This window comes from Meleagris gallopavo, chromosome 2, assembly GCF_905368555.1.
Source record: "Meleagris gallopavo chromosome 2, MGAL_WU_HG_1.1, whole genome shotgun sequence".
NCBI classification, from domain to species: domain Eukaryota; kingdom Metazoa; phylum Chordata; class Aves; order Galliformes; family Phasianidae; genus Meleagris; species Meleagris gallopavo.
This window is the reverse complement of record NC_139405.1, coordinates 48,458,375-48,480,858: the sequence shown is the minus strand read 5'-3', so window position 1 is coordinate 48,480,858 and position 22,484 is coordinate 48,458,375. Positions and strand designations below refer to the sequence as shown.

Below are 22,484 nucleotides of genomic sequence, written 5' to 3'. Positions count from 1 at the left end.
AAAAGTGTGTTCATAGATTATGTTTTGAGTAGTAGTTGCTTTAACTTTTTGCTCACTTATATCCAGTTATAAAAAATAACATATAAAAATATATTGAGAAATGAGGCACTATTTTCATTGAATAATTATGATGCTTCCCATTTTGAATAGTTTTTATGCCTTAGTGCTGATATTGTACCATTGCAATGTTTTAAAAGTTTTGGAACTTAGAATATTTTTAAATTGCTTTGTGCAGTGATTCACTATAATTTCTTGTTCTTGATGTCTCCGTTAGAATGACCTGAAACTGCTGTATACTTCACTGGCTGACAGCAAATACTTGGTTCTACAGAAACTAGCAGAGGCAGTTGAGAAACCGGAAACAGAACAAATTCAGGTATTACCAACTGTCTTCTATTTGACAAGATAAATAAGATGTAAACTTTCTATTTAAAGTATAAATGAATGCTAGAGATGCTTTGTATGGGAAAATGTATGAGTTCGCATAACATATTTGAATATTACTATTTGCAGTATTTTATTTGTGTGTTTGTATATAAATGAAAAGAAACACAAAATATATTTCTGTATCCCCCGTTAAAGGAGATATGCATACATTACTTGAAAGAAAGATAACTTCAGTGTAACTGAAGGAGGTCTGAAGTTATTTTAAAATTATTTGATTGGTTTGCTTTATTAAAAGTCATTTTCTTCTCCACTAGTTTATGGTGGTAACTTGACAATAATTCTCTTTATTAGGAATTGTCTGATTAATTATTAGTTAAAAATACGACAAAATATATATTTTTCCCTTGTTTCTATTTTGCTAATGAAAGTATTGAACGAAGTGTGCTAGGGGCTACTTTTCATAGAGGCTTCTCATTACCCAAGAGCTACTGTTGTTTGGTATCAGAAGGTGTCTGGGGAGAAGAGACTTATCCTTCCACTAAACAGAAATATTTAAATATCTGATAATCAAATTCTGTGGAAAATGTAAGTCTCATGTATAATTTAAAGTGACGACATATCTTTCTTTCCTATTATCCATGTTTAACATTACTATTAAAAAACCTCCTATTTTATTAGAATAACTATCAAATAAGAAAAAAACAAACTAGCAAAAGTAAATTAATCTCCTTTTTTTTTTTTTTTTTTCTTTTTTTTTCTGATAATCTACTTTGGCTGATAAGACTTGGAAATTTAAAAAATTCGATTTTGTTTGTTTCTTTGAGATGTGATTGGGAAAATAGAAATAATGCATTTAATCAGCAAAGTAACTTAGGTAAATAGGCATAAATTTAGTGACTATGTTGTCAATGCTCTTGTTGCGAAAGGAGACTAAACGACTGCATGCTTCACTCCTAAGAGGAAGATGGAAAGATATTTGTTGATATAAACAGGTGTAGGATGGTAACTTTAACGATGGTAACAACAACTTAACAAGATTCAAAGTAGCTAGATATTCTTGACAATTTGCTACATAGATGGTAGGGGGTGCATAATGAATCTAAGATGAAAAATGAGTTAGGCTAATATAGCTTAAAAACAGTAAACCTGTCTACATAACATCACCACATCCTGAGTGAATCTCTGTACACCTCAGGAGATGTCCCTACTCAAGGGGAGATTCTGGTGTGCAGCCAACTGTTTGCAAGAACTTTCCAAGGGGATTTTAGGCTGCTTACTATTTATGAAATAAGAGGATTGACTCGTAGTCATACAGCTTAGAATTAGTTCTGTTGAACCAGGTGTCTTTTAACAGATGTCTGAGCACCAGTGTTGAAACCTTGATTGTTATTAGTCCCAAGGACAAGGTCTTTTGTACCTCATTGTGTGCACTAGGCCTTGGGCATAATAATCAGGTTGGTTGCAGGGGCAAGGACTGCACCATCACAGCTCTGCATTAATGGAAGTCAGGAGACTACTCTTATGAATAGTTTAAACATATAGATAGGTAGCTTCCAAAAAGCGACCTTAACAAGGGTCTGATTTACATTTTTAACTTACATGCATGAATTCAACAGAAACCTCTTAGTTTGAAAAAGCTCGTTTTGCTTGCAGCTTCTATTGAAGAAAAAGAAAATTGAATTATCACCCGTGTATATGTGTAAACACCAACTTACGTGCTTTAGCTATAGCTTCCCAAGTGCAAAAGGAAGAGTACAGCTCTTTTTCTTTGACTGTAATTCTTAGCCCTACTCTGGTCCTCTAAAGGAACAGTGCAAAACTCTTTCGCTGTTGTGCAGGATTCTTGCTGTAATGGTTGTTTGCTTGGTGCTCAGTTGTGAGAGGAAAAAGTACTAATACAAAGAATACTCTATGACGGTGTTAGAATAGTGCTTTTGTGCCTAAGCTATATAATTAATAACAGGAACTTCACAACAAGATTTTGTATAAAGGAGTGTAAACAGCTAGTGATTGAGAAATAATAATAAAAAGCCACATTGTATTTCAGTTAAAAAAGAAACAAACAAAGGCTTCCCTCCCAATTTAACATTAACACTTTAGAGTATCCTCTGAAATTTCATCAGATTCATCATATGGAAAGGACTGATGAATAATTTAGGCAGAAAACAGAAAAGAACATTCATGTCTGACAGCTACAGTTTCATAATTAAACATACAAAATAAATGATGTAATTTTCAAATACAGGTCATAATGCAGGCAGAAGAAAGTTTGAAGGAATTAGATGCTGGAATCAGTGAATTAAAGAAGAGTGTAGATAAGCTACAAATAGACCAGCCTTCTGTACAAGAGCTATGTAAGCTACAGGTAAGGTTCATAAGTTCCATCCTAGAGCTGTATGGTGTTATGAAGGGTATCAGTATTTTTCCTTTTTGTTGCTCATAAAGTATTTGTGGAATATGTATTTAAAAACATTTCATATAAATTGATAGCTTTTTGCCTGGTTCCCCTAGATTTTCTACTTCAGCTTTTACAAATTGTTTAACATCTCAATTATCAATATTAATCATAACAATATGCAAAAAAACATGTTTATTTTCTGCTCTTGTTGAGTTTCTGTTAGCAAGGACAAAGTTTATCACATAAAACATGTATTTCGGATGAAAGCTGAGGCCTGTTTTCATCACTGTATTGATCTGGTATTAAGCTCTATCTCACATCAGCCATTTTAAAAATAAAGCTACAGTGAGGGAGAAATGGAGGCAGGTAGGATAAGGAGGAGGAATGGTAAGTGTGACCTGAAACTGGAAATGTTCTGCTTTCACAAAAATGCCCATAATGCTAAACTAAAAAATTATCTCATTCATGCACACATATTTTCAAATATCCTGTGTCCTACCACTTAAGTACAAATTTATGCAGATTTTTTTAAGGCTGTTGAATCTCCTTTTTGAGCACTTTCACAAAGTGCTTTCACTAGGAAAGTGAAAGATGAAGAGATGGTTTAGGACTGAATTTTACTTTTTATAATTGTGTAATGATTTTAAAGAGAACGTAAAAATGGAATCTAAATATAAGCTAACAGAGCAGTGATCTCAACAAAAAATGAATGATAAAATATTGTGTAAAAGGTCTTTTTTTAAACCACTTTTTTATCCTTTTGTTCCTAAAGCCTCCTGCTTATTTTCCTTGTCATGTTATTTGTAGATACCCCAATCCGTTTACTTCAGTCTTTAAAAAATCCTTCCCTTTGCTTTTGTACCATTGTGCTTTGCGCAGTTCTTTCCTTAAACCTGAGAGAGAGGGCAGCAGTCCCAATGTGGGTATTTTGTTCTACTACTTGATGGTCTTAGAAATATTTTATTTTCTTGATTTTTGTATGCCTTGCCTTGGATAAGTCTTTGCCCAATGTGACTCTGATCTTATCTTCACAATCAGACATATGTTCTGAGAATATAGATCTCAAAACCAAAATGGTTAAATAGTCTTGCTTAAGTGAAGGAAAAAATCTGTATGTTGTTCTCACTTCTGTAGTTGATCTATGCAAGCTGACAAATAGCAACAGGAACTTGTTCTTCTAACTGGTTGATTATGCATTTGACAGAATAGGCACACTGTGAAAGTACATACTACACTTTTCTACATTGTACTGTTCTGTTCTATTACTCTTTTAGGCTTAGTTTGTTTCTTTTTCTATAGGTAGTATGTACCTTGCTCGCTAACAATTAGTTGCTATGGCACAGATCTCTTCGTGTGCTGAAGCAGGCGATGAAGACAAGCCTGACTAAAATGCTTGTACTCTGTGTAGCCATGATGGGGCCAGTACAACACACTACATTATAAGAAGCAGAACATAAACAGCATCTTCAGTTACAGCAGCCACACTTGTCTGGTTTTAGAGGACTTCTTTGCTCCTTACTCTTTGGGATTTGCTATCTTTGTTCCCTGCTGCACGCACCTGAAAAAGTTGCAGATGCTGCTTGTTTTTTCTCTCTTTAAATGCTGATTAATTAGTTTACCATTTGAGTTGGTGTATCAACACAATCTTTTTTATCTGTGAATAGTTACTACTGTGCTAGCATTAAGAGAAATAGAATACAGTGACAGAGAAGTGGCTGCTGTGTAGACAAATAAGGTAAGAAATAAGGATCATCATTGATGCTTTTTGCCTCAAAGGATATGTATGATGAGGTGATGATGATAATTGGATCCAGGCGGAGTGACCTGAACCAGAATCTGGCTCTTAAAAGGCAATACGAGCGGGCTTTGCAGGACCTGGCTGATTTGGTAGAAACAGGCCAAGAAAAGATGGATGGTGACCAGAAAATGATAGTTGCTTCTAAGGAAGAGGTTCAATCACTACTTAACAAGCATAAGGTAAGAAACTGTGGCTTATTTTGGTATTGATAATGACTGTAAGGTTGTATACAGTAAATTGCTAGTCATTAATTCCTGAATGTTTAGGACCTTTTCTGAATGGTGAGCTAGTGTAAGTCAGGATACATTAAAATTACTCTATTTTAAATTGTAATTAATGAACTGTTCTGACCAAATGACTTTCAAATACTCTGTTGCAGGTAAATCCAATTGGATTGTAGTTGCTTCTCCATTTTAAAAACAACTTCCTATTCTTGTGCTGTCATGCTACATATCAATTTCAGCTATCACTCAATTTTTTCCCATTGGAAATTTAAGTTTGCTAATAACATCCACAATATATAGTAAGACTATGCACAGCAAGTCTATGTTTTTTGGTGTGGCAGAATTTTTAAATGGTGTATATCTGATTTAAGCTATTTTTGTTTGTAGAATTAGAGTACTGAATTTGCATGTAAAGAGTAACCTCTTTCTTTTTTAAAAAGGCAGCTGTCCTGTTTGTATTATGTGTTGGATTTTGTGAATTGTTGTTGGAGGGAAAAGTTTACAATTCTATATCTGTCTATACTTGATTATAATGCTATTGTCTTAAGTTGTTGTTTTAATAGTAATGAATTGAAGGAAAATTGCACTTTCCTTCTTCTATTGTCTTTTCCCCTTCTCCATCAGGAATATTTTCAGGGGTTGGAGTCTCACATGATCCTGACAGAGACACTCTACAGAAAGATGAGTAGTTTTGCCCTTTTGAAGGAAATTCAATCACATCCAGAACTAATGACACAAGCTTCAACTGTATTAAAGCTGGCACATAAACGAGGTGTGGAGCTGGAATACATTCTAGAGGTAATAATTCCTTTGATCTTTTTTGTATGTCCATCATAATCTATTACCAGTACACCCTACAGTGGTTTTCTATGCCTGAACTGAATTGATGGATGTCAGTCCTACTTGTACATACAAGGAGCTCATGGACAGCATGTAATTTTGTATTGAGAACTTCAGGTGACACAAATTGGGCTCCTCTAAATTTGAAAGAACTGCTTAGCTTTGTCTGACAAGCACATTCTGACCAAAAGCTATGCTTGATGCAGAGATGGTGTTTTATTGTAGATTTTTAAGACATTTTTACTGTTGTTTCTGTACATTCACAGCAGTGCAGCTATCGTATTTGAGATTGAGAAAGCAAGTAATATATTTAAAATTTATTCAGGAATGAAAAGTATAGACACTCGTATATTTGTACCTACAGACTTGGATACATCTTGATGAAGATTACCAGGAACTTACCAGACAACTGGAGTCTGTCGAAGGTAGCATTCCTGCTGTTGGTTTGGTGGAAGAGACAGAAGACAAGCTCATAGAACGGATTAAACTTTTTCAGGTACTTTGTAGTTATTTTATATTGAAAAGTTTGATGGAAGAGGACCTCTGTCATGATTCTAGCTGGAGTCCAGTTGGAAGGACAGTTGGAATGGATCGGATTAGACAAGACTTTGGAGACCTTCAAGGATGGAGATCCCACAGCCGGGCTGAGGACCTGTTGCAGTGCTGCACTACTTTCTACTGAAAAAATTTCATAAAATGTCCAATCTGAACCTTCCAACTTGTAGCTTGTGACCATTATCGTTTTTATGTTGTGTACCACTACTAAGAAGCATTTATTTCCATTGTATTTTTAATGCTACTTCAAATAGTTATTGGCTTTTGTTAGACTAGCCTTTAGTCTTCTATTGCCAACATAAAACAAGCATGCCTCCCCAGCTCTCCTTTTAAAGGTGTGCTACAGATCCCTAAATGTCTTAGCAGCTCTCCAAAAGACCTGGACCAGTTTCTGCTTCTTGAACTTGGTGAGGTGAGGACAAGGCAAAATAGGATACACTAGATATGGTCTTACCAGCACCATATAGATAGGGATAATAAAATAACGTAAGTCTGCTGACCACACACCTACTAATGTATGCCAGTGCTGTGGTTTGCCACATTAGTGATGTAATCGTTATGATAGATGCAAGGCTAAATATACCAGCTGTTCCCATTCTAGCCTGTACTTAGAAAGAATGTTATTCTGCCCAAGGTGCAGAATTTCAATTTCATTTTGAACATTCTCTGGTTCCTACCTTATTGAGATTTCAATTTTATCGAAGTGCCTCTTGACTCTGTCTGTCTTTTTCTGTGAATATGTCAATTACTCTCCATATATTAGTGCAATCCACAAATTTATCACAAGAATGCTCTCTATTATTATCTGTGCCCTTACCTAAGATGTTAAAAATGTTTGGACTCCAATATCAACAATCCTTGGAGTACTTTGCTGATTATTGACTGCCAGCCAAATGTTAAGCCTTTGATTGCTACTTTTTGAATCCAGCAGTATGAGCCATGCAACATTTCTCCAGCCTTCACTCTCAGCTTCCAGAGGAGGGTGCTGTGGGAGACGGTATCAGAGGCCAAACTGAAATCAGTTTCATCCACAAAGTAGTTTTGTCAGAGAAGGTAGTCAAGTTAGCAAGTCTGTACTGAGTATTCCTGATTGCTTTTTTCCTCCTTTTTGTTCTTGGAAATGGAGTCCATGATCCTTCTAGAGAGCAAGATGAAGCTAGTCAGCCTGCAGTTCCTTGAATTATCTTCCTCTTTCTTACCCGCAATAACAGCTAGTAGTTTAAATACAGATTTTTATACCACATCCTGTTTTTTTTCAGTCTGTTCTCAGAATGAAAGTTCTGATCCACTGCTTTTTTTGAGTCTTGTAGTATGCAAAGTACTTTGGATATTCTTGTTTTGTTTTCAGAAAGATGTCTGACACATTTTTCTTGCAAATTTACTTTCCATTCTTTTCTAATATGAATTTACTATGTATACTGTTTTTTACCAGACAGCTTTCTGGTTTTTTAATGCTATGAGGAGAACTTAAGCAATACATTGTGTGGGTGGAGCTATTAACTATTGGCATTGGTTTTGTTTAGTGCTAGGCATTGTTTGTGTTTTCCTCTTCTCTTTGCCTTGTCAGTTTCATAAATCAGGTTATTTGAATCAAGATTCTTGGATTCTACTATTAAATAAGTTTAAATACTTTTTTTTTCTTCTTTTTGTGGCCACGTTTAGATTTAAAATTAATCAGATTATCTGCTTTATTGGTTTCAGTGAGTTCTAGAGAGGGAGAAGAATGTGATGTGCAGTGGTAACATTGGACATGCTACAAAATGCAATAGAAGAAAATGGAATATTGAGAAAGCATAGCTGTATAAACTTGCAGAGCTAACTTTCTCTCTTCTGTCATTACAGCATCTGAGATCTAACCTGACTGAATATCAGCCTAAATTATACCAGGTGCTGGATGATGGGAAAAGGCTACTTTTTTCTGTTAGTTGCTCAGACCTTGAAAGTCAGCTGAACCAACTGGGAGAACACTGGCTAAGTAACACCAGCAAGGTTAACAAGGAACTTCACAGGCTGGAGACAATACTGAAGCACTGGACAAGGTAATCACAGAATCGTAGGTGTTGGAAGACACCTCTGGAGATCATACAGTCCAACTCCCCTTCTAAAGCAGGTTCTATAAATTAGGTAGCACAGGCAAGTATCCAGGCATGTTTTGAATATCTCCAGAGAAAAAGATTGCACGTTTTCTCTGGGCACCCTGTTCCAGTGCTCTCTCATCCTTAAATGCTGATACAGTGAACAGTATAAGCTTCTTTAATTACACTGTTGAACTTAGTTGTTCTGAACCCAGAACTTTATATTCCACATTTAAAGGAAAGTTCTTGGAAATAGATGTGATGGTTCGACTACACTAAAATACCCTACTTCTATTACGTACAAGTGCTATCATTTTCTCTTATGTACAATAAAATACATACTTGATAAGTCAATGGGAAGAAGTGAGAAGACATATAGATAACTAAATTAGAAGCCCCCTTTCCAGTGGTGAGGAGGGGTGTATTCTTTGCTAAAATAGCATGAGTAGCCTTAGCACAATCTGGTATTGTCATTGCTGGGTTCTTGGAGTTCTGTGTCATTGTATGTTGGGATGGGAACATTTAACTGCCTTTAGCAATGTTCATATACCACTTTTGAAATGCATTCTCTAAGATTTGTACAAGATTTCTTTATTATTTTTCATAATGTCTCTGGCTTGTCTCACTAGCCTTTCAAGAAAGATACATAAAATGATTATATATATAAAGTTTATGTAAAGGCATTCTCATTCTAACATTTACTTAGCAAATGGAATGATGTGGAGATAGAGAAAAGAAAAAACAAAACAAAACAAAACAAAAAAAGCCAGCCATTACATTTTTGATCTGATATAACACACTTTAAAGCTTTTGAAAGGCTGAGCCTTCTCATGGGAAACAGAAAAGGTGATTGTGTGCTATGGGTTATGGCACTGTTACAGCTCCTCTGACTGGGTTGATGGACTAGTTAATAGTTCTTCATTAGACTTAGTTTTTCCTAAAAGGTAAAAAGAAGTCACTGGTAGGAATCATGGATGTAATGGTTAAAATATGAGCAGCCTGATACCTTACCTTTCTTAAAAATTAAATCATGCTTTTCTGAAGTCAAGAAATCATGAAATTTGATAAGAGGAAAAAAAAAAATCTGTTTTTTAAAAATCTGTTATAGGGTATTTTCTTCCAACACGTGGAAGAGACTACTCTTCTGGAAGCAAGAAGTGTCAATGAGTATTTTAGTTTTCTGTAAACATTTTTGCAGGTATCAAAGTGAATCAATAGAACTGACACACTGGTTACAATCTGCAAAAGAGCGACTTGAGTTTTGGAGTCAGCAGTCTCTGACAGTTCCTCAGGAACTGGAAACTGTTCGAGACCACCTGAATTCCTTTTTGGTAAGTTATTCATAGGCCTAGGGCACCATTTTTTCCCTCAGATTACAGTAAACAGCTTAGCAATCATATTCCACAAGAGGAATATGAAAAAAAAGTAAAAAAAAAAAGTCTTTCGCTGAATTTTCCTTCCAAAAGCTGATATGTTTGCACATTCATTACTGAACTATTTTTATGATTGAAAACAATTTTTGTTTTCACTTTATATGAAATATAACTGGTGAACACTGATAGAAAGATTGGATTTTTAAAGAGAAATGAGGATATTCTTAGTTTTCTGAGATTTAATGCTTAAGTACAGGTAGTTGCTTATTTCCACAAAAACGATTCTGCTTGTAGGAGTTTTCGAAAGAAGTGGATGCTAAATCATCACAGAAATCTTCTGTACTGAGTACTGGGAACCAGCTCCTCAGACTGAAGAAGGTAGATACAGCAGCGTTGCGTGCAGGATTGTCCCACATTGACAGTCAGTGGACAGAGCTACTCACACAAATCCCAATAGTACAAGAGAAATTGCACCAGGTAAGAAAGAACAATGGAGGCCTCTAATATTCCAGAAAATTAAAACCATACAATTGGCTCCTTCTCTGAAAGTTGGTTGCTTCCTGATTGTCTTTATCCATTTGAGAAAAGATAGGAACAACATTATCTCCACTTTAGAGTGGAAAAGCCTGCACTCGTATCTATATACTGTCTACCCATACTGCCTAGCACTAACTGATGCTAAATTCAAACTTTCCCAGTTGCATTTGCTAAATTTTAAGTGACAAGCAGGTAAGCTTTTTTAGAAACATAGATGTACTGTTTGGAAAAACGTGCTGCCTCCTGTCAGCTTGTTTTCTTCAGAAGATGTTTTTGTTCAAAATCTAAAGACTGGGTATTCTGCAGAAGACAAAGTCAAAATGGAATCTTTAGGCTTGTATCATGAAGAATGGAGATAAGAAGCCTTTAATATAATGTTTTCTTATAAAGATGCATGAAGCTATACATTATATTTTTTATTGAGAGCTTTCAATTATTTTTTTCACTTCATTGTTTTATGAATTTCAGTAATATATTTGGGGTGTAGAATAATGATAACAAAAGCAAGGAAAAGAATATGCACTATGGTAATGCAAAGCAAGGAATTACTGTTAATTTTCTTCTCAGCATTTAATTTAATTCTGTTATTTCTACAGCTGCAGATGGACAAAATTCCTTCTCGCCATGCTATCACTGAAGTTATGAGCTGGATTTCCCTGATGGAAAATGTTATTCATAAAGATGAGGAGAGTATAAAAAACATAATAGGACAAAAAGCCATTCAGGATTATGTCCAAAAATACAAGGTATAGCATGGAAATACAGATTTTATTTTCAAATTATCTCCGCTAAATGCACGTACAGATGTGAAGTAGAACTAATTTAAGTAAAAAAACAAACAAAAATGTACTGTGGAAATGTTAGAATTGTACAGTGATTAGAATGGAGTAACATTTGATGTAGTGGAAAAGAAACAAATTAATTTTACTCTGCTGTTTACTTATGGCAGGAATTTAATTTTTAGTATACTTACCTTAATATCCAAGTAATTAAAAGCAATATGTACCTTATTAGATGTAGTTTTTGTCCAAAAAGAAAATGCATTTTGCAAATAAGATTTCACAAGCTCTCTACATAGCCTGTTCTAGAATGGAAAGTATGCACTGCTTTACAGATGAATCAATTCATCAATATCTGCAGTAAAAATGAAAGATGGTATATCTTGAGCTAACTATTAAGAAAGAGAGCAAATAAAATGTAAGCTTTTTCCAGATCAGTAACACTCCTGTAATAGATCTGTACCCAGGAACTCTATTCTCACTGTCAGAACAGTTTTATTCTTTTGAAGAATATTTATTATGACACATTCCAGATGTTTGTACAAGTTACATGAAACATGGATAACAAATTTAGTCCTCACAAGAGTATTAAAAGGTTGCTTTACTTCTTGGTTATTCTTCTCTGTTTATAGTGATGCTTTCCATAATACCTCTTGGTGGAGTAAAAAATAACTGAGATTAAGTGAAGTGAATAGAACTAATAAGCACACTTTTTTTTTTTTTTTTTTTTTTTGGTAAACCTTATCCACGTGTTTGTTTTCTTTGAGGAAAAACAGGCAATTTCTTTATTCCCAAGGCAGTGTAGTGCTTTTTTAGTTCTAAATATTTAGAAGAGAAATATCAGTGTTTTTAATTACTGTTCAGATGCTAGAAAAAGCTTAAGCAAGATTGTAGTAGGGATGTAATTTGTGAATGTTTTTCTCCTCTGTTCTGAAGGATACTAAGAAATGATTACATTTTTTGAAGTATTATTTCCTTATTTTCTAGGGTTTCAAGATAGATTTAAATTGCAAACAGTTGACTATAGACTTTGTGAACCAATCTGTGCTACAAATTAGCAGCCAAGATGTTGAAAGTAAACGTAGTGACAAAACTGATTTTGCAGAACAGCTCGGTGCAATGAATAGACGTTGGCAGATTCTACAAGGCTTGGTAACAGAAAAGGTAAAGAAAACCATCAGCTGCTCTGTTGTGAACTTTAAAAGTATGTGCAAAAATGAAATAGTAATGGTTAGAAGTCTCTGCAAGGCATTTAGTCCAACCTCCTACTCAGATAGAGCTAACTTTACAGTTGGATGAGATTGCACAGGGTCCTGCTTTCATGACTTCTGAAAATACGTAAGGATGGATTTTTCATAAACTATCTTGGCTGTTTGTTCCTGTACTTAAACACTGTCCCCTGTCTCACTGTTCCCCTGAGAAACAAGTTTTTGCCATATGCCCAATCAGAATTTCTGTTAATTTGAGTCTGTTTCTTCTCTTTTCACTGTGCATCTCGAAGAAGAGTTTAGCTCCATCTTCTCCATAATCATAATGAGTAGAAGAGTGCATTGAGACTCTTTCTTAATGTGACTCTTTCTTAATGTTCTTTTCCCCAGGCTAAATTAAATGAGTTTCTTCTTATAAGTAATGTACTCCAGCTTCCTAACTACTTTAGTGCCTCTTCACCAATTTGTCAATTGAGAAGGCCCAAAATGGGTCACCAGAGTCAAGGAGACGGGAATAATCTATTTTATTGACTCGCTGGGTGTGTTCTCCGTAGTATATCCCAGATATAGTTAGTCTTCGTCAGTAATGGTCTACAATGCTGCTGTATTGCTTGTATTCAAATTATTGTTCATCATAGCCCTTATTAGCAAAGTTGCTTTCTGCCAACCTGCATGTTACTATGTCCAGAATGAAGGACTTTACCATTTACCTTTGCTGAATTTCTTCAGGATTCACAAGCATATTCCTCCATCTTGTTAAGCTTTCTATGAATGGCAGCTCTGCTCTGCAGCGCATCAATGACTTCTTCCAAATCAGTAACATCTGTGAACCTGGTGAGAGTACAGTTCATCATGTTGTTCAGTTTCTCAATTAAGATTATTAAACAATATCAAATTTAAGACTCACCATGTTGATCTGGCAGCCTTGTAAGTGGCTGCCAGATAGACCTTGAAAATTTTACCACTGGCCTTTAAAGCATTGCTAAAGCCAAGCTGAACAGTATCTAGTACTCTCCATTTGCTGTTTATGTCATCATAGAAGGCAATTAGTTATTTCAGGCTCAATTTGCTCTCAGTAAGACTACATTTATTGCTACTTCATGCAGGCGGAAATGATCTATTACAGAATTTGAAGTACAGCCTTTTTCTATTCACCAGAAACTTCCTCCAGCCGCCATGACTCTTCAAATGTGATAGCAGCCTTACAATGACATGGGCATCCTTGTATACGTTCTGTCTAGTTCTGTGGACTTCTATAGATACAGCTTATTTAAGTAACTCTTAATTCATCTCTCCTCTCTCATAGCTAGTACTTCAGTCTGACTATCCTGGTTATATCAATATTCCATATCATGACATCATGTTATGCTGTTGGATGCAGAGGCACAGTGCAGCGCAGAGCTGCAATTCCTGTTTTTGGCAGTCTCACATGAGTTCTGACTCTCCAAGATGAAGATACACTGAGATGTACTACATCACTACAAGAGCGTCAATATGATCTCTGATTCTGGTTGATGAGGATTTCCAGGTTCCATCAGTGCAGCGAGCAGCACAGTCATAGCCTTCCTCTCTCTCTCATTTGAATTATGAATTGTAACTCTCTTATTATTATCTTACATTCTTTTACCATCTGTAGTAAATTTCTTCTATCTCCTTATCTTATTTAGGTCATTCCTTCTCCCCCAGAAGGGGTGAAAGGGGCCCTCTTGCCCTGTTGTACTTGAAACTGCAATGTTGCCAAAAGACCTGGAAGACATGAGAAGGAGACCTTGGCAGTAGAATCATAGTGAAGAAGGCACTGTGTGGCTCAGACTATTATGTGGTTTTCTATTAGGTGCAGATGCATTTATAATGATTAACAGGAAGAGTTCTTTCTTTCACTAGCTAGCTTCAGCTAAAATTTTGCTTTCCCAAGACCAGCCCTGCACAGCCAGGAATTCACTTCCATTCACACTTCTTTTTCTTTTTTTATATCAGTAAGAAGCTCTCAGTTCTGCCCAAGCCTCCTAACTATGCTACACTATTTCCTTGTAGCGTAGGATTTATCTTTTTGTGACTTGAGGATGTTGTCTATGAATGTCATCTGTCTTCTCCTTTGCCCTTCTGTACAGCCTCACATGGCATCATGTTTACTTGAACAAACCAAACATTACTATACCAAACTATTCTACGTATTTTTAATCTACTACTTGCTTTCCTTGCTTCACTCTCAATTGTCTTGTCACATGGTCAGCTAATTAAGATGACTCATTCTCTAGAATAGTTTATGTGAATGCTTTTTATGTTAATACTGCCAAGTTCAAATTCTGCTTTTGTTATTTAGCTGTTTTATATTATCTTTCAAAGAATAATTTGCTATCTAATTTCCACTGAGTAACACCTAGATCAGAAAAATCAGAGTGATTTTGAAGTGGCCAGTTGCCAAAGGAGGTAATATAAATTGTTGTCTTTATCACATTTGTAAGCAAGAAATAAATAATGTATTTTCACATACTTAGTTTTATTTGGGGAGTCATGACGTATATACCCTCTGAAAAGCATTCAGTTTCATAAAATATTCTGCCAGAATGTTAGCTCTTTTCCATGCCTCATGATTTTTGAATAAGTTATGTATATGGAATTATTCCTGGATGAAGCAGATTTTTTTTTAAATTATGAGCTCTTTTCAAATAGCAAATTTATTTCAATTTGAATACATATAGTGTTTTTAAATTCTGAAAGCATTACTGAATTCTGAGAAGGAGCTGGTCAGCATTGATTTTTACTGATTTATTTAACTGACCCAGAGTTAAAGGTAATTGTATGAGGAAGTATGCACTCTCATTTCTTTGCAGATCCAGCTGTTGGAAAGTTTGCAGGAATCCTGGACAGAATATGAAAATAATGTGCAGTGCCTAAAATCTTGGTTTGAAACCCAAGAGAAGAAGCTGAAAAAACAACAGAGAATTGGAGACCAGGCTTCAGTACAGAATGCTTTGAAAGATTGTCAGGTAAAATTTCATCCTAAATAACGGTATTCTAATTCCAGCAGTTAGAAACAAGACTTAATAAAGCCCTGTGGTATTTGTATACCATTGAAGTCAGTCGCTAAATTTCTCTTTACTTGAGTGAGAGAGAGATTTCATTTCTAAGGAAAAAAGCTAAGGAAAACAAGCAAGAACGTTAGTGTCTGTCTCAAAGATGTTTAAAAGTCATTACTCTTTTGACACTCAGTATTAAAGTGTAATTTCAAATATGTCAGACTTACTGAACTTGGAAGACTGTTAAAAGAAAATGATTGCTTTTTTCTTTGGCCAGTCATTTGGAACTTGGTGTAATGAACACCATGTTTGACTATTCAGAAACTTATTTTTTCTGCCTCATCACTACCTTTCCTGCCCCATTTATTTATTCTGTTATTTATTCTTCTCCCCCTAGTACTCTTATTTTTTCAGGACTACTGAAAGAAAGATGTAAGAGTGTATTTTTCTTTTCAAAATAGGTTTGGAATCACACATACTCAAATATTCAACTATCCAGAAAAGAGAACAATGTTCGACTCACTTCACTTAGAAAAGCATAAAGAGTAATCTTAAGTAGAATTGGCAAAGATTGCATGAGGAAAAGCTCAGCTATACAAAATATAGATCGATTCATAACCATCTCAGTTTTTCATGCAAAATTTATACAAGACTAGACAACAGTGAATAAGGGATGTGCAGTGGATTCTGGGCATCTGACTAGGAATAGCACGTTTGAATAATCAGAAGGTTGTTTCTGGAGCTGTCAAACTAGGGTTTATTGTAAATTTGCCAGTGTATTAAGCACATATTTGATTTTGTAAAGACAAATATTTTATTAGGTCAGATATGTTAGAAATCATACTCTTATTTTTTCCAAAGTTCTTAACTCAGATTTTCAAACTGGAGCCAGTGCCTACTTTCAGTTAAACTGTCTTTATAATTTCAGCCCATACAACTGAATCAAGTGTAATTTACTGTAGCCTGCCAGAATTGGCAAGTTATGCTTGCCTGTAGTTCAAAGCTGAATATAATTTATCACCTCTTTGGTTTCTTTTGGTCAGCGAAGTTAGTGAACGTGCTTAGGTAGTCAGTTATGGATGGCAAGACTTTGATCATCAGAGAAACAAATTGTTTTAGAAATAGGAGTACCAGACACTCTCAAGTACCCTGTTCAGCTAGTACAAAAACTCCAGCTTATTGATTAACCAATGTTAGTTGCTGCCTAGTGTCATAATAACAAGTGGCACCTTTATTTTTCATCGCAGATCAGAAACAATAATGGATATTTAATTTTTCCATGGCTTTAGAATGATTTAGTAGATATCTCCTTTCACAGAGAATCAGAAATATTTGCTGTTATTGATGTTTGAAGCTTTTGTCCATTTTGCCTTCTGAAGTTTAGAGTGATTTTGTTCAAATCTAAATTACTCTGATTTCTGCTTGTTCTAAAGCCAAACTTGCTACTAGCAATTGAGAAGTGTTTCATTAAAAAAAAATTACTAGTAATAATTTTTTAAAAGTGTTATTCAAGGGTGTAATCTGGAACAAGATCATTGCTATAAGTTACAAACAAAAATTTGAAATAATACAGAAGAAAACTGCAAGAATAAACATATAGCAAAAGCTCAGTCCTCAGGAAGGGCCTTTGCTGGGAAATGGCAAAAGAATAAAGATTGCACTTTGTGTAGGGAGGCACAGTAAATTGACATGTTTCACTAGGAAGTCATCTTGTCCTTTTCTTTGGGTGGTAGAGTTTTTCCAGAACCATGAGCCAATTTTGGATTAATTAAAAAGTCATCTGTCTTCTGGGACAAATTATGACACACAATTTTCCCATGTATTCAAACTGCTAACCTATTTTTAATTAAATTTGGACTCTGTCATGAGAGCAGATGGTCACAGCAGAAGTTTAATGTAGAGGACATGCTTCTATTTAAATTAAAGGCATGCAATTGTGATTTAAAGGGACCTTAAAATATTCAGTGAAATTGCTGATGAGTTATGATTCTCTCGAGAACAAAAACAAACAAACAACAAAGTATGTGTGTGTGTCTTTCCTACTTTTAATATTGCACAAACTGAGGAGCATATGAGTATCTTTTTTGTTCCAAGTCACTGTCTACCCAAGTATAGGAAAAAAAAAAAAAATTCTAAGGTGTCATCTTTTTTCTTTTAAGGAATTAGAAGAATCGATAAGAACAAAGGAAAAAGAATTAGAAAGCATAGAAAAAAGTGGTCTGTCTTTGATACAAAACAAGAAGGAGGAAGCCTCTTCTGCTGTTTTGAATACACTGCAAGAAATCAATCATTCCTGGGCCAGCTTGGATCACGTGGTAAAACAATAATCAAACTTCAGAAATCAGAGCATATAGGAAAGGGATAAGTAGAAGTTTACAGCTCATGTATTTCTTTTGTGTTCTAGAGGAAGAGATTATAAATTGTGTCTGAGTTTTCATCTGTCTGCAAGCTTGTGCATATATTCCACATAAGATGGATGTAATATTTACTATTTTAGGATATTTTACATTCTTACAATTGAAGCTTTTAGATGCCTCCTACTATTTAGTAGAAAAGGACCAAATGTAAGTAACTTCCATTTCAAGCACCAGGAAGAGTAAGGAGGAGATCAGTACTAGTTGTTATCATCCAAAGATTGATAACATCAGTCCACTTTCAGGTAGAATGCAGCGCATTAAAGCCAGACTGTCCACTGACTTTCCTAGGCTTACTTGCCTGCCTTAGGGAGGCAATAAATTTATCTTGAACTTCTTCAAGCAAGGTAAAATGGACTTCATGTATTCTGGGTCCTTGCCATCCTGCTCTTCTGTGACTTGATTCTGTGAAACTGAACTTACTGCATAAGAACGCAGTGCAAACCGAGCTGGTGACAGTGCAGAATGTTCTTCCTCCAACAGGTTTAAGTTTAGGCATGCAGAACAAGTAGTAGAGATCAAAAGGAAGGAAATAATTTAAACAAAAGCAAATAACTTTTATGTTGTTCATTTATCTTATTTTTCCTCCTTCCTTCCTTCTAGGTTAGCCAACTAAAGATATTGTTGCAGTCTGTTCTTGATCAGTGGAGCATTTACAAAGTAACATATGAAGAACTAAATAGTTACCTGATGGAAGCCAGATACTCTTTGTCCCGCTTTTATCTTCTTACTGGTTCTTTGGAAGCTGTGAAAGTCCAAGTTAATAACCTACAGGTAAACTGGAATACCATAACTCTTCACATACTAAGGATGGATTTGAGGATGAATGTTGTCCTCATTTTATGGATGCAGATAAATATACTTTTTGGTTGATGGATTATGGAAGTGTGTGGATATACTAGCATGTTGACGACATGAGACATTTAGATGATGCTTTATCTAATGGCCATTGCATTTTTTTTCATTTTCCTAAATAAATAAAGTAGTGATATTTGTTTTCCTAGTACACTGTTGATGTTGCTTATATTCTGAGCTATAAGAGTTCCAAATGCTGAAACTCCTTTTATAAAATCATGTCGGTGGATCAAGTTTATATAGACCAAGCTTTTGCTTCAAAGAAAGTTGTTTTCAGCTTTCAAAAATCAAAAGTAATTATGCAAATTTCCAGATTTTTAAAATAACTAGAACTTTCATTGATAATATTTACCAGCAAATTTAAGTTTGCATTATCATTTAAATATTTTGTGTGATTGGAAGATCAAACTTTCTGAGCCGAGATATAAAGAGCATCTGTTAACACATTTTACAGCCAATCCTCTATGTTTTCATTTATTTATTTATTTATTGTTTATCAGAGAAGAGTTAGCAAAAAAAAAAAAAGTACAAAAAATCACTTTAATTTTGAAGATATTGGATTTATTAATTAAGTCAAAGACAAATAACCATATTTTTGTAATAAACTTTTTTTTTTTTTTAAATGCTGTTAATTTTCCATCTAATGCTAGACAGGAAATGTGATTTAATTCAATATCTTCCATGAGTTTAGTTTATTTCTGAAGGAGTTCCATGCAATTATGCAGTCTGTGCAAAAGTATTTGCTTAGAATAATTTCTTTTATAAAATTGTTACTGTTTTAGAATATATTGGGTAAAAAATGCAGTTTTTGCTACAGCTGCCTACTGAGTTAGATAGAGCTAGAACCAGTCTTTACATTAAACAACTTTCTAGTTAGATGAAACACAAGACATTTTACATTCATAACCCATACAGTGCAATTGTTATGTAACATTTTAAAGCATTTGTACATCATATATCATTTGAAATACTTCCTGTGATTTTATTTTTCTATATGTTTTAGAGCCTACAAGATGAACTGGAAAAACAAGAAAACAGCTTACAGAAATTTGGTTCCGTGACCAATCAGTTATTGAAAGAATGTCACCCACCAGTGACTGAAACACTTACCAACACTTTGAAGGAAGTGAATATGAGGTAGAAAACATATTTTAGTTGAACTATACTTTTTAGATTCATTTACTCAGTTTTCAATCATTTTTATTTTTATTGTTCTTTGCTATTTTATGTATTTTTATTTTTGTGTCTTGTTGCTTTCGGGAATAACTGTCTCATTTTTCACAAATAATAAATGCAAGAATGTTTTTTCTAGCAAAGGATTTGGGCATTACTGTCTGTAGGTTTGTTCTGTGCATGGCTGCAGTCAAGTCATCAACAAAGATGAATCCCATGCTAGACAGTAATACTGCACTTAGAGTTTTGAAAGTCTGTGACAAGTTTGATTTGCTGTGCATATCAATTTCTCTAGGATTCCGCTTAAAATTTCTAGTTGTAGGAATAGTGCGACAGACTCTTCTTCATAAGATTTAAGTTTTTGCCAATACTGTGCAAACAGTTTTCCCAACTTTGAATCCAGACTAGAACCAGTCTGAAGATTTACTCAGAGAAGCTACAGAAAATGAATTCCAAGATTAAAAATTGTTTTGGTGGGAAAACTGTCGAGTTTGGGTTTGGATGTTTGGTTTATATTGTTGGGTTTTTTTGGAAAGTCATAATTATGCCAAACTTCCTTTGGTTCATCCTGTACTGGAAATTGGAATTGTGAAGAAAAGATATGTAAGACTTAATGGAACCGGTAGTAATGACTGAAAAAAAGAAATCGTTTTCCTAATGTTTTCATCTACAATTGAAAATACGGTGGTGTCCCTTAGTAATTAAATAATGAGAAAATTTGACAGAAACATTACATTTGAGAAAGTAACTTTTAAAGAGTGCCATTAGAGACAGTAATTCAAAGAGGAATTAAAATAGGGCTTTATGAACTTAGGGGTTCTATGAGAGTTTGGGAGCAAACTGCTGCAGAATGTACGGTTTCATATTTACACCTGGTTTGGGCCTCTCAGGCCTTGATGGAATCTGGTGCTTGCAGTTCATGGCCAGTCATGACTGGCTTTCTGTGACAAAGCGAACTGTGCTAAGTGAAAATAGCTGGAGATTCACTTCAAAAAGTACCAACCAAGTGACCTCAAACATTAATATGCAGCACCAGACCTAGTGTAATATGTCAGAATGTCATAGCAACATATTTATTTGATTACTTTTTTGTCCCTGATGTCTGAATCTTGATTAATACCAAATTTCTGAAGAGCCACAACACTGTCAACAGCAGCAAGGAAGTGGGGCAGGTATAAATGGACTACTAGGTTTAAGTTATTTGTCTGATCTCTTTGACAGGTGGAATAACCTTATGCAAGAGATTGCAGAGCGACTACGTTCCAGTAAAGGTCTCCTTCAGCTGTGGCAGAGGTATAAGGACTGTTACCAGCAGTGCTCTTCTACTGTCCGTTTACGAGAAGACCAGACCAATGAATTGTTGAAGACTGCCACTAGTAAAGACATTGCTGATGATGAAGTAACCACCTGGATTCAAGACTGCAATGTATGTTTACTTAAGCTTTACGCTTTTTCACATCTCTGTGAGCTGAAAGTCAAAACAGTTACTAAACAATGTAGTTGGTGTATTGGAAGCTTGCATACAAAGTTATTTCCTTTTGCTGAAGGATCTCATATCTGCAAGAGAGACAATTTTACCTCTACTACCCAAATCTCTATTCCTTGTTGCTTTGTTGTTTCAGAATCTTTTTTGAAGTCATCTCTCTGGAGAAGATGGATAAATTCTATCACTTATTTAGTCTTAATCCCCACTTACCAAAAGGTTTTTTGCTTTAGCTCTCTACCAAATCCACTGAGCTTTTTTTACTGTAGCCAGAAACATAGAAGCCTTTGTCTGTATTTCCACTAGTCAAGGCTAATCACTTTTTCTGAATGAAAAGAGACAAGGTGTTTTCTGGATGTCGTTGACATTCTTCCTTGATGTTCTTCCATTTTTAAAACCATGTCTCAGAGCCGTAGGGTAGTTCATCTCCTGTCTGTGATTACATACATTTTTATGTGTTTTAGTTAATTCAATTTTAAATTTAAAAAAAATTAAAATCGTATTTGTCTTAGGGTAAGAAAAATAATTGCAAGGAGAAAAATTAACCCATTAATGAGTTTTTTGAACATTTGCTGCCATAATTTGCCTTACCAGCAATTCAGATAGTTCAGTCTGATATTTATTTTGTGTCATGATGTCACGTTCTTTATCCATTACATTACACAATTTACAAAAGTTAATATTTAATCTTTCCTGGTAATTCATAACAGGATAAAAAGGGAGGCCTAGTCAGATGTCAGTTGATCCACAGTGAGAGTTGCCACTGCTTAGGAACAGCATATCAGTAAATCCAAAGTATTCTTTTCAATAAGTGCTGCCTCATCAGTAACTCTGGCTTACTCAATGACAGCTGAACAGTCACTTTTTTTCTGCACATACATAATTCAAGAATTTTAATTCTGTATATCATTTCCTTTGTTTGCAGAGTACCAGTGCACATTTTTGCATTGAAATACTATAATAAATATAAATTCTGTATGTAGAGGTGTTTATTCATTTTGTTTCTTCTTTATAACAAGAGAGAATAGCATGAGCTGAGTGTCAGGTTAACTATTCATCTTTATTCAATGTGTTGCCACAGGACCTTCTTGCTGATATAAAGACAGCACAGGATTCACTGATTGTTCTTCAGGAACTGGGAGAGGAGTTAAAAAGCCGGGTGGAGGCCTCAGCAGCAGCAGCTATACAGTCTGATCAGCTGTCTCTAAACCAGAATCTGTCAGCCCTAGAACAAGCTCTGTGCAAGCAACAAACTGTACTTCAGGTATGCATAGAGTGCTTTCAACTTTTGCATCTTACCATCCTGTTGATCCTGAAAATACATAGATTACCCAAAACCACCTGGGAAAATAGAGTAATGTTACC

The 22,484-nt window shown here is 35.0% G+C and overlaps 1 protein-coding gene across 9 annotated transcripts in view; it reads left to right on the top strand.

The window, feature by feature from the left end:
- Positions 1-22,484, top strand: part of SYNE1 (spectrin repeat containing nuclear envelope protein 1) — a 295,330-nt gene that overhangs the window by 210,169 nt on the left and 62,677 nt on the right. For all 9 annotated transcript variants that reach the window (XM_085217048.1, XM_085217047.1, XM_085217052.1 and 6 more), the window contains 16 exons: positions 275-376; positions 2,633-2,752; positions 4,562-4,762; positions 5,432-5,605; positions 6,012-6,143; positions 8,045-8,241; positions 9,476-9,608; positions 9,945-10,127; positions 10,784-10,933; positions 11,954-12,130; positions 15,009-15,164; positions 17,354-17,509; positions 18,212-18,382; positions 19,467-19,600; positions 20,858-21,062; positions 22,201-22,383. In XM_085217048.1, coding sequence (XP_085073174.1) covers positions 275-376; positions 2,633-2,752; positions 4,562-4,762; positions 5,432-5,605; positions 6,012-6,143; positions 8,045-8,241; positions 9,476-9,608; positions 9,945-10,127; positions 10,784-10,933; positions 11,954-12,130; positions 15,009-15,164; positions 17,354-17,509; positions 18,212-18,382; positions 19,467-19,600; positions 20,858-21,062; positions 22,201-22,383 — 2,574 coding nt within the window. The remainder of the gene's footprint in view (positions 1-274; positions 377-2,632; positions 2,753-4,561; positions 4,763-5,431; positions 5,606-6,011; positions 6,144-8,044; positions 8,242-9,475; positions 9,609-9,944; positions 10,128-10,783; positions 10,934-11,953; positions 12,131-15,008; positions 15,165-17,353; positions 17,510-18,211; positions 18,383-19,466; positions 19,601-20,857; positions 21,063-22,200; positions 22,384-22,484) is intronic.